The sequence below is a fragment of the Xyrauchen texanus genome, chromosome 3 (genome assembly GCF_025860055.1).
Source record: "Xyrauchen texanus isolate HMW12.3.18 chromosome 3, RBS_HiC_50CHRs, whole genome shotgun sequence".
In the NCBI taxonomy this organism is placed as follows: Eukaryota; Metazoa; Chordata; class Actinopteri; order Cypriniformes; family Catostomidae; genus Xyrauchen; species Xyrauchen texanus.
Window position 1 is genome coordinate 38,118,204 of NC_068278.1, and position 13,378 is coordinate 38,131,581.

Consider the following 13,378-nt stretch of genomic DNA (forward strand, 5'->3'; position numbering starts at 1 on the left):
TCAATGTACTGCTGACACGAGAGCTGCTGTCCTCGGGTCAGTGTATTTTATTTGTTACACTATCTGTTGTTCAACAAAATACATCTGAAACATACATTTCGCCCCTTAATCACACACATGCTCTATGTCAGCAGCTCATCGGTTCTCAGTATGTTGGACACCTCCGAAAGAGGCGATTCTCAGTTCAGTGTACTGTTGACTGGAGAACTGCTGTGAGATACTCATTGTACTGTTGACTCGAGAACTGTTCAACCCAAGTGTTCAGTCTGATTTATGAACTAGTTAGAGCGGTTAATTGCAAAGAAGATTTGGCAAAAGCAGATATCACCAGTTCTAGGATCATATTGCTCCCGGTTATTGGCTCATTTCGATTCAGAGTGTCAGGCACATCCGAGAGACAGGTTAAGATAGATTAACTTGTGGATCAGTGTTGACTCGAGACGTGAACTGTTTCAAATAATTCAGCCCAATTTGGTGAACTAGTTCAACTCGTTCACTAAAAAAGAACAATGATTTGTTCACGAACTGGACATCACTAGTCATGTGACAAAACAACATGGCACCAATCACTGCAGAGTTTGTCTTTGGGAGAAATGGCAAAAAAACTAAATCGGTTAAGAAACCTAATTAAGTTTTTACATTGAAACCTGTTTTAGTTGAAAGATTAAAGTATCTAGTTTCATCCAATATGCCATATTTAAAATGTGAGCAATTTAAATTTTAGAGTGATTAAATTATAAATCATAATAAATATATACATAATAAATTGTATTTAAAAAAAAAATCTTTCTTTTATAGCTTGGTATTTTTTTAAATGTCATCAGGAGGTAATAGTAAGGTGACATATTAGCTTACAATGTAAAACAATTAGATCTTTTATAATGACAGAGCAGGCTCCATACATAAAATTAACTTTAAATATCAGATCACACTGTAAATATACAGTATCTTATAGAAAATATGTAAGTATTTTCAAAGCTGTTTTTGATCCTTGAGCGACATACCTCAAAAGCCTGTTCTATCATATTTGATACATGATTTTCAACATGAATTATAAATAATTTCAATTCAAAGAAAATTCTAACAAAATAATGTACATAATTTCTAATCAAGCGCAGTTGCTTCATTTCAGCAAATACTCACTTTGTAATAACACAAACATTATTGTTATTTTAACTTTTTTTAAATTAGCAAATATTTCACAACAAAATACGTGCTTCATAAAGGTGCCATTTTGGAAATTATATTACAAGGTCTTCTACTTCCAGAAGAGCAGGGAAACTTCAACCAGGAGGCAGTAGACTTCTAGCAAAGCAAAGTTTTGATCATGTTGATGACACACTATTATAGGGTTAATTAAGGGGGTCGATTGACAGGGTTTATTAGATTTAACCAGGTTTAATTTGGGAAATCATCATCAGTGCAATCTGTGAAAATTATGTTATTATTTACTCAATGTCATGTTTGTTCAAACATAAGTTCTCTTAAGTGTAACAACAAGTGCAGAGCTGATAAAGTAAATGTCCTGATGTCTGACTACATTGCTCACCATAATGTTTGAAGTTCTGGGATCAGTTTGATAGCACAGAGTTAGGAAATATTTACCATGCCAAAGTGGGAAGGTTCCAGGCACTTGCGGGGATTAAGCTGCTTTTGCACATAGGGAACTCCCTGCTGTTAAACATAGGAGAAACCTTGGGCAGACACACAGCCCAGAACACACACACACACACACACACACACACACACACACACACACACACACACACACGCAAGTGCCCTGGGGCATTACAACAACCCCACACCATGGGACAGGATTAAACTCAGCAAAACACGCATGCCTACACATACAGACACAAACATACAAAGACCAACTTTCTTTGAAAACAATCAAATCAATGGCAGAGATAACAATTGAAACGCGAGGGACCTTTTTATATAAGCCTTCTTCTGGAAAAAAAAAAAACAGTCACATGACTCCAATATTACAATCATGATTTTTTGATTTTTTATCATAAATGCCACAAGCAGTGTTTCCCCTAGGATTTTTTTTCAGCAGTGTACTGCTGTGTGCATGTCCACGAGCCCATAACACCGGACCCGTATTTACATGCGTTGGTGGAGAAATAGCTTAAAACAACCTTTAGAATCATTATAGATGGGTTATTCATGTTTGCCTTTTGTGTGTTTATTTACTTGGGGCTTTTGACACTTAAAGGGCACTGGAAGCCCAGATAGCTGTAGTACAAATAGTCAAATAATCAATAATTGTCTCAATGACACAGGAGCAGACGATGATGCGATGACGAACCCAAGTGCAGGTTATTTACAATAGTGAATATCCAAAAACCCTAACTAAAAACATGAACATAAACATGAACTAGACTTGACAAAAACATGACATGACTTAAACTAGACTTGAATATGACTACACATGACGCTACACCAACAATACTCAACAAAGGACAATGGCAACCTCATGTTTGAGGTAGCTTAAATGCATGACATGGGGGAACATAAACCAATAAACAAACAGAACTCTGAACAAGATAATTAAACAATAAACCAATGAAAACAAGACACATGAACATGGAGGGAAAACAGGACATCACATGACTAGGAAACAGGAACTAAACTTTTCAAAATAAAATATATGGAATCAATACATGAACAAAAACACATCTAAACATGACATCTGTTTTATATTCATCAAATAAATGTTATCTTGAATTTCAGAACTGTCTATTTATTAGCAGTTCATTTCATCTGTCCTTAATCATTCTTTTTTGTTAACCATTTATTATCAAAAAATATAGAACATGAATCAATCATTCACAACTTATATAAAGTTATATTAAACACCACAAAACCTATTATTACTACGATAAATGTCACATTTATTTAGTAGAGTGAATTAACTATAAATTATGTTTCTCTGTCTGTCATTCAGATTTGTTCACTGATTCGTTGAGTGACAATTTTTGTGAATCACATCTTAATCAGTAGGTGGCACAAATTAATGTCATTTATGTGTTTTGAGTGAGTCATCAAACCATAACAAGCCTAATTATACTTTATTTAAATGTGCACATCTACAAATATACTTGGAGAATTCAGCAGTGTTTAAACATCATAAGCATTTTCCCCACAAATGACAACCAACAAAGCTATAATTTTGTGAACCTCTGTTCATGACTATACAAAAGACAAATATAAAAGCCTAAAAGTTAATTAATTACTTCCTAATTTCATTGTAATGTCAACAGTCACTTTTTTTGTTGAACAAGATTACCAATGCAAACGAACGACATAACTCCTCTCCTTCAGCCGGTCAACTGATCCTAATCCTCACTGGTTGTGAAGGGGCGTATACATTCAGAGGGTCAAACCAATGATATGCTCTGTCATAGCTTGCACTCAAATGCTATTGGTTCATGCTAAAGTCACCAAAGCAGTCTTGCTCCTTTTAAAACTAGAACTCATTGGCTTCGAATGGGAGAGACGTCAATGAACAAGAAAGATGAGACCGTATGGAGGTGAATGAGAACGATTCGTTCACACAAATTATTCAAAAAGACTAATTCACAAACTAAACATCACTACTGCAAGCAGTGTAGAAAGTGTGCAGCTGACTAAGGATAGCGTGCATTACGCTTTGTCAAGATTATTAATGAACCATGTGAATTTTTTGTGGTGGACCGCTGCTGAATTTAAATTGGGGAAACACTGGTCAGAAAACCTGAAATGAGACAGATGAATGTAAAGGGTGGAAGAAGCAGAATGAAAACAAAGAATATATTTTCCAAGCTTTTACTGCTCCCTGATTTTTAATACAAAATATATTTAAATTTATTAAAAAAATACTACAATATAATGGCCCGAAGTCAGAACCAGGTTTCACATGACTGTGAACAGATTTGGTTCTGGCTGACGGGTCTGACAAAAAGCATGTGGTCTCGATAAATCCACGTTTGCAGTGGCAGTCAAGTCTTAAGTGCAGAAACTTAATGGGAACGATGTTGCAATCAAGCCCTGCCATCCTGTCTGAACAAGTTTTGAGGATTTTCCACTGCATACATACCCATGCATACACCTTGAGTGACATAGAGCATTGCACAAATCTGTCAGTAGATTGATTAACACAAGGAGATCTACATGTCCTGGTTCTCTGGAAACAACAAATATTAAAAGAACCACAACACTATATTGCTCTTCAAGGGTACCTATGAAAGATTCTCTGTCCAGCACATCCAAGAAACTGGAGGTACTAATGACTAAGGCATTTAACATAACCTCTCAGGCAAGTTCAAGAGCCTCAAGGCCAGAGTGAAGGGCTGAAATGATGATTACATCAACTTAAAACACAAGGGCAAAAGTCAATAAAAAATACTGATTAAATTGTTCTGACAGAGTCATCTTAGTGTGTATCGTACACGGGAAACAGGGCTGTGCCAACACAAACATGGGCACTTGCTTTTCTCTCTTAAGAGAACATGTAGGTGTGACCACGGAAGGAATGAAAGAAACAAATTCCATGGAAAAAAAGCTCCCAATTCAGTGGTAGTGTTCATGGGTTTGCATGGGTAAACTAGATTGTTAAAAGATGATCCACAAACCAACAGTTTACATGTAGGTAATACTGATAGGTTATACCGGGAACCCTACAGTTAAATACTGAGCTTTACAGTTGAGTAAGAATATTATACTCTTAACAGGCAAGAAAGGTGATGGCTTCAATGATTTTGACACAAAGTTGCAGTTCCATGTCTCACTTTGTTGCTCTTTGTCTTTGTCTGTCTCTTAGCTCTAAGTATTAAACTTTGGCGCGTAACTCTTCTCATATAGCAATGTTTGTGCTACTTTTTGTATTACTTTTCCAATCAGATTTTAGATTTTCACATCTCAGACAAGTAATAAATGTGTGGGAATAAAATCCCATAGACTAAATATACATTGAAGAGGGCACTGAAGTCCCAAATCAAGGGACTAGAATATCATATAGACTTGTGGACGGCCATTTATGACTTGGTGATTCCTGAGAAACACTGTTGATATTCGAACTCAACTACCAAAACAAACACACTCCTCCCTTCATGCAAGCAAGACGGTTTTATGCACACCAGCTCCAGACACTCACAACTCAACTGCTACTAAATCTAACATCACAACAACAGCATATATGGGTTCTGTGAAACATAGCAACATTTATGTTGCCCACCTATCGAGAAGTCAAAGAGCAACTTCTGCATCCGTCTTCAAGCCTTTTACCTCTCGGAGGTCTCTCCACGGCTGAAAAGGCTCGCTGAAGTTGACGTGGCTCCTAGCCCTCGACTTATCATAATACTTTTTTAGTTTATATTAGAGGTTTGACCTTTTTCTCTTGGTCTGTTTCTCAGCCATTTGTCCTCCTTGGAATTTAGAAAGTTCTCATCAGCCAGATTTACCGTTGCTCTTCTTATGAATTTCCCCCTCGCTCTGCCCCCACCCCCGATCCTGTGCACACGCAAGAACAACCCCCTGTTGCTGACTGGCTGGAGTAGTGTTGTGTGGATTGGTCTGTTCCACTTTGTTTTTGTCCCATTTACATTGTCAGGGCTGTGTACAAATACAAAAAAATGTATTCTGCCCACCCACAGAATGGAGAGCTAGCAGACTGTGAGGAGATGTTTGCACAAAAAGTGTATTGGATTAGAATTACTGAGAGCATCTTTAATCAACCACTTAGCAATGCCCTAGCAACCGCATAGTAATACCCTGGCCACCACCCAAAACTCCCTAGCACTGAGGCAGCGTGATTTACACAAGCAAGAGGCACTCACATTTTCTTCAGAAAAAATACAAGTCTAGTTTCAAAGTGCTGCTGTAATTGTGCGCACTGCCTTTGAACCTGCTCTGGATTGATATTTGGCATACGACCAGTTTGGTATTTCTAACTCTATCTCACCTCTCATGTTCTGCCTGACGTGTTTCTCTGGTCTTCGATATTGCAGCCAGAGAAGCTTATGCCATTGCATCACACTCTTTATGAGAGTCCCTGGCACAGAATCAAAGGAATGCTCTGACGGTTAAAACCACAGTAGTACCCCACCTGCCGGTACTTTAGAAACCACAGTAAAGAGCACAAACACAGGTCTGGAGTCACTGGGAAAGAATTCTGAGATGTGGTCAAGAAGGAATTCATCGTATGCTCTCTGCCCTGAAGTTCTCATAAAAAAAAGGGGAATTCATCAAGCGAATCCATCACAAGTCAAATTTTGTCTTGAAAATTGAATAGAACTCTAAATTTTAAAGACATTATGACAGTCAAAAATAAATTTTGGCTCTGGTTGTAGAGAAAAATAAAGCTCAAAAAGGACCACATGTCAGTAAAAGACTGAGAATGAAAAATGAAGTTGTCATTAACATAGACATAAAATAAAAATCTCTACATCTGACTCAGACAGCAGCAACACTCACCCTGCATACAGACATCTGGTTGGTCGTCAGGGTTCCTGTCTTGTCTGAGCAGATAACGGAGGTGCATCCTAGGGTCTCAACTGAGGGCAGTGAACGGACAATGGCATTTTTCTTGGCCATGCGACGGGTGCCCAGTGCCAGGCAGGTGGTAATAACAGCCGGCAGACCTTCTGGTATAGCCGCCACAGCCAAGGCCACGGCTATCTTGAAGTAGTAGATGGCACCTCTGATCCAGGAGCCACCGTGGACCGGGTCAGCAAAATGGCCGATGTTAATGACCCACACGGCGATGCAGATGAGGGAGATAACCTTCGAGAGCTGTTGACCGAACTCATCTAGCTTCTGCTGCAGCGGAGTCTTTTCTTGTTCAGTGGCCGCCATCTGATTACGGATCTTACCGATTTCAGTGGAAACAGCAGTGGACACAACTACCCCGATGGCCCGACCTGCAGCAATGTTTGTGCCCTTTTGGAAGAGATGAGCACATGAATACATAAACACATGTATGTATGAGAAATTTACACTTTTTCTGATCTCTTCACAGGCTTGTATGGAAACATCAACAGCGTCAGTGGTTCCTTGGACCCATATAATTTTATAAAATGTGGCTTGGAAAATTCATTGACTTATGTGGCGTGTAACTAAGTTGGCCATAATGTCATTTGGGAAATTTTCCCTTAATGCGAGACTACATCTTTCATTACCATGATGTGTGGAAAAAAGCATAAACCTGCAATATAAAAGCACATCACCCAAGTACAATTTGTTATAAATGACCAAAGAAGAAGACAGAGGCAGACTGCATTAGCTCTGAAGCTATACCAGATCATTATCTGGGTCAATAACATCACCTGAGGTGTTACCTATTCCCAAAAGATGTTAATGCAATCAAAGTGGATTGAGAGTGGAAAAAGGCATTCCTGCGTAGAGTGAATGATGGCATATGAACAGACAGGAAGAATATGTTCAGACGTGCAAGAACAGAATGCGTCAGACGTACTTATCCTAACTAGAGAGACAAAGAAAGCGATAAAGACACGGAGACAGAAAAATGAGAAAGCTAAAAAAGGTGGGTATGTTGAAACTGTAGATGAAGTAACTTATTGCTTATTGAATATGCAAATGAGACACATAGTTCTGCTTCCAAATCAGGAAGTGAAGTGCTTACAGAAAACAGCATGTTCTTCTTATCTTGATTGACAGCTCGAGGGTCTGGCACAGGGTCAGTGTGTTTGATAACAGACACAGACTCACCTAAAATCACACACAGACAGTTTTAAATCAAGTGATATTGATATCTGGATAGACACCACACCCACGCACACACACACTTCTCCACTCAGAAGTCCATTGTACCTGTGAGGATGGACTGGTCCACTCTTAAGGTGGTGGATTTAATTGAAGTGATCCTGATATCTGCTGGCACCTTGTCCCCAACTAGAAAAAAAATGGAACAGGAATTATTTCATCAAAAGGCAGGCAAAGGCACGCCTACCTTACTGATAAATGTGAGACAGTTAGAAAAGGTAAGTGGTACACATACCACCATGTGAAGTGGTGCATATTCCTGAGGTTATAATTGCAAACATAAACATGAAATAATACAAGGGAGTGAAATTCAATCATGTCCACACACTGGATAGCATACATTCAAGGCTGTTCTTGACCTCTTGTTTACAAGGTAAACACTTAATTACAATAGATTGAAGCAGAGCCACTAGGACACAAAGCCTGAAGGCTGAAGCACAACAAAAAAGTGACTAAAGCAGAGAAAGAGAGAAAGAGAGAGAGAGACTACAGTAACTCAAAGATTAACTGCAGACACACTGGAACACTAGTCAATACTGGGCTGATGAGAACACAGCGAGTGATCAATATTTGGTTCATGCACAACATTTACCAGGAAAAAGACGTGTTTCTAATACAAAAGTAAGAAAAACTTTTGAGTCAATCAATTTGTGTTGTTTTCAACTGGGTTTTGTGAGTTTTTGAAGTCATTTAGGCAATGAGCAGGATATATTCTGTAGTAGCTTGACTTAATTAACCTTTTCTTGTTCTTTCTTGAGATCTCATGACATGGTTTTGATATACACCCATCAAACAAGCTGCAGGGAAAACCAGATCTGTATGTGTATTCACAGCTCAAGCAAACAATGGTACAGCAAATAAGAATCCAAAGTCCAGCTTATTAAAAATCATCTAGGCTCTTTCTGAAAAATGTACTTAACAACACTTTACCAAAACATTTCTGAATAATGGCATATACACGTGTAATGCTCCATATTTATGCAATCTGTGCCCACATAGTTCCACTGAAAGCTCTGCAGATTTCTCCAGAATTTAAATACACAAAGTCCTACTTATCCCTGCCACTTGAAAGTTTATTTATTAAATACATTGTTAAATGCTTTTTGCTACCAATAACAGGGTTGTACTCTCAACTTCATTTCACACATTTACTGTTTAAATCCAATCCACAGAATATATGAAAATAAGTGTGCAGATTTTATGTGGTTCTATTTATAACTGCAGTGCTGGGTGTGTCAGTAAGTTCACAAAATCTGACTCTGTCATAATTGACTCACCCCCATATGGTTCCAAACCCATATGACTCTCTTATGCGGAACACAAAAGGTGTTTTAAATGTATACGTAAATCATAGTCTAACTTTTTAATACAATGGCAGTGGACAGATCCTAAATTTAAAGATAAGAAAGGACCCAAGAGTATCATAAAATAGTCCATGCACCTTGTGTATCATATTCCAAGTCTTCAATACAATAGGTTTTGGTGAGAAGTCTTTTTCTTTTTCAGCTTTAAAGTGAGTCACTATGTACTGCCACTTTATTGAAAAGGTGGCCGGTGATATTCATTATTACATCTCTTTTTGTGTTCCACGTAAAAACAATTTAATATGGGGTTTGGAACGACATGAGGGTGAGTATATTGTGACTTATGGGTCAACTATTCCTTCAAAACACCCTAAAATATTCTGGTTTTCTATGACAGTGGGAACCCTGGTAGAAATAAAAAAAAAATTTTGCTTATATGAATCTCTGAAGGAGGTTAAAGGAACTCATGCCAGACATTTTACAGGATGAAAGGGAGAGTCAGGATATTGATGGCATACCTCTCTGCTTTGCAGCTCAATTAATAATTTTCTTAGTCACTGTCACAACTTGCATAACACTATAATGCATGTACTGTATCTCACTTTCTCTACTATTCTTTCTGCTCATCCCTTCCAACCCTCTGGAAACGATTTCTCAATCTCAGCCACACTGTCTCTCATCTTCCCACATTGCACGAATGGGTCACATCAGCCTGGGGTGTCGGCCGAGGGAGAGAACAACTCCATCGAGGGGTTGCTCCATGTAGGCGTGGGATATAGAGGGCATGGCGGGCAGGAGCCTGTTCGTGTTCCCAGAAGGACAGACCTCTCTCTTTCTGCTTTCTTGCACTCCTCTGGCAAAAACTCTCAGATTTTATCTCTCTTTCTCTCTCTCCCCCACAGCGGTGTCTCTCACCCACTCCATGTTACTGTGAATGGGTACTGAGCCCATCTAAATACTAATATGAGCAGCTGAAGTTTTCCTCCATACCAAGCAAGAACAGTGCAAAGTGAGCTAAATATACACAGACAATAAGACAGTAGATGCCAAGCATCTGATAGCAGGAAACAGAACGGGATGGACACCGAGCATAAACATGATTAGAACAGGTGACGCATGCCTTCTTATAAACGTCGAATGGTTCAAGGTGTTTGCGAATGCTGATCAAATCTGACCAAGAGCCTGGGGTTATGACTGAATGACGATATGTCTTTAGTGTTTTAAGGTTTGATACTTCACTGTAACTCATCCCAAAGAGAGGGGCAGCTCCAACTGACAGAGCAACAAAGAAAACTGTATAAGCCAAGTCTGAACTTTTCCCAAATATTTCAGAATTCCTATAAACCCCCTCTAGCGCAGTGGGCATGTTATTTTTGAGCTTCCGAAACAGACTAGGGAAAGTTCCACTTTGGACTTTGTGATCACCACAACCATAACATTGACCTAATGCTGCTGACACAATGCTGGGCTGACTGGAAATTAAATGTGTAAATAATACTATAAATATCTCTAGCACTCATGCGTGCGAAAAAAAAGAAGAAAGTGTGGCTGAACGCTGTATTTTCCGACCTCCAGTTCTCTTGGTGGTGATCTGCAGCAAAAGTTCCGATGGAATTGCCACTCACTAAATGTGGATGCAGAAAGGAATGCATAGTGAGGAGAAGGGAACAGCAAGGCTGCCGAAGAGTGTGTGGGTCATATTTTTGGTTGCCATTTGTTTGGGATGATTTTGTTATTTTTTTTATTTTTTTTTGCTGTAGTAACCAATTTATAGTTCTCATAACTGCCTTTTTCCAATGTGTAATTATTATTCAACCTCTAGAGAAATAGAAAGGGTTTTTAAGTTAGGGCTGTTGTATGTTTGTTTACACATGTTTGATAGTGCTTAGCAATGAGATTATGTCAGCGAAGCAGTCGGGTTAGATAGAAATTGAGAAATATTTCAACTGATGCAGTTGACAACACCTCCGTCTTGCCAACACTTCCCACTTAACAGGACCTGTTAAATGCTACAACTATAACCAATGAACTCAGCACAAGCAACTCGGCATGTGTGTGTGTGTGAGAATGTGTCTACACCTCGTTAGTAGATTCCCATGGCTACAAACCTGGGACAGATTTGGAAGAGATGTGAACCTGAAAACCATCTCCCTTTCCCCCATTGTATCCCAAATTATTGCAAACTACAGGAAGATCCATGTAGTGCCAGCCGTTTCCAACCCCGCAGACCTCTGGAGTGGAAAAAGCTTTAGTCTTCTCCCCCTGGACCAATTCACTTTGTCTCGATTATGTTCAGTTTGTAGGCTAGGAAGTGCTCAAGGTCTCAGGATGAGGGAAAAGCCCAAAACCCCTCATAGTCCAAAAAAATAAAAATAAAAATAATCATCCAGGCCATTGCATTTAACTATATAGCAGCAAAAATGAAAAGGTTACATTAAGAATGTTCTGGAGTCCTATATACCATTTCAAGGACGTAAATAATAAAGTAATTAGAACGCTACTGCGCAGCAACCCAAAATAATGTCAAAATAAAATCACTTGCACTTCCTTTAAGAGTCTACCTAAAGCAGAAAAAATAGATATTTGCAAAAACTGAAAATAAACAACGACGTGCCATTACTGGTTCCTCAGAGACTCAGAGTCAACAACTTTTCTCAAAAAAACATTAAACATCTACCTGAAGTCACTTATCCCGACAAGTTGTTTATACAGAGTACATCTACGCGAGAGAGGCAATGAAAGTGTAGCATAGTTTAGATGTTCACAATTATTTCCTCAGTAGGGAGATCAGGATTATTGGATTGCTCCTGATACAATCAAGGAAGCCGTTCAATAAAGCTGTCTAAGTGAACTGCGGACAAGATATGGATTTATTTTTAAATGATAAAAATACTTTTCTTGTCTCGTCTGAATAAAAGGGTCTGCTAAATGGCTAAATGTAAAAGTAAATGACTTGTGCAGGTCACTCATCATAATGGGAGCAATAGCCACTTTTAGAGTTATACCTCTCAAACATACAATTAGTCAGCATAAATTGAATTCACCTACTAGACATAAGATGTATGTTACAGTTAGTAGTACTGCAAAAATCCATCCAGCCGTCTCGCTTCACTGAAGAGGTTCATGTGTTCGGTTTTCTTTGCCTTTTCTGAGACCTAAACACTTTAATTTTCATTAGTTGCAGGCATCCAGGAAGCATCCAGCCACAGAACATCAAGGTCCACATTTTAATAATGGCATTTTATGACAATCGTGTTAACGTTAGTAACGTTAATTACCATACGAGAGTCAGACGTGTAAACAGTAAGCTCTGCACACTTTGCTAGTTTTTTATTATTTTTATGTCATAAACCGGTGAGATTTTCAAAACACCCTGCTATATATCTGTACTTTGAAGTCAACATGGCAAAGAATTCAAAATCCTCAGGCTCTGGAGATATTAACAGACACTTACGTGCTCAAGCTGATACCTCTGACAGGCCTGCAGAACAGGGACTCAATTTGGATGGTGCGGCAGGAGATATTCAGCGGCAACTGGCGAAAATGTCTGTGATGTTGACGAATGTTGTTGCCGACTTAGAGGATCTTGCTGTACTACGTAGATCGATTACTGGAAACTAAATTCTATAAGTTAGTTACAAGAATCGGGGACGTCGGTAGATGGATCGATAATCTGGATTTGTTAGAATTCCAGAGTATGAAGAAGGTAAAGGCATGGTAAAATTCCTAGATGAGGTCTTACAGAGTCTGCTCGACATAACAGGCCATAAGCTGGAAATCGAGCGAGCTCACAGTGTCCCGACTTGCAGAATCGACTGAGGGAGACAGGCTGTGATCAATTCTGGCTAAATTTCTGAGATCATCCGATATCTTGTGTTGCGCGGGGAAAGGAAAGATTTCTTGGAAGAATCACAACATTTTCTTGTTCCCAGACTTTGCGAATTTAACAAGAGAGAAACCTGATCGATTCAAGGAATGCAAGAAACTCTTACATCAACAGAAGGTCGCTTTTGCACTGATGTTCCTGGCCAAGCGGAGAATAGATCCTAAGGATGGCCGCAAAATATTGACATGCCCACAGCAAGCTTTGTCTTTCATAGAGACAATGGGGTGAGTAAACCATTTGGTGATTTTCACATGGCCCCCAAGTGAATTGACTCGCTGTACATACACTTGAATGAGGAAGCAGGGCGCCTTTTTGTTTCTTTTTGTGTTGGTTCTGCCTAGTGGCTGGAGTATGTTTTGTGGAATAACACTCAACGAAGGGTCGCTTTTACACTGAAGTTCCTGGCCAAATTGAGAATTGATAC

At 39.0% G+C, this 13,378-nt stretch overlaps 1 protein-coding gene across 2 annotated transcripts in view; it reads right to left on the reverse strand.

Moving 5' to 3' along the window:
• The window catches only part of LOC127622492 (sarcoplasmic/endoplasmic reticulum calcium ATPase 3-like), an 83,916-nt gene that overhangs the window by 28,590 nt on the left and 41,948 nt on the right, over window positions 1-13,378 (reverse strand). For both annotated transcript variants that reach the window (XM_052096593.1, XM_052096600.1), the window contains exons 6-8: window positions 7,813-7,893; window positions 7,625-7,710; window positions 6,457-6,921 (exon numbers count right to left, since the gene is read on the reverse strand). In XM_052096593.1, coding sequence (XP_051952553.1) covers window positions 6,457-6,921; window positions 7,625-7,710; window positions 7,813-7,893 — 632 coding nt within the window. The remainder of the gene's footprint in view (window positions 1-6,456; window positions 6,922-7,624; window positions 7,711-7,812; window positions 7,894-13,378) is intronic.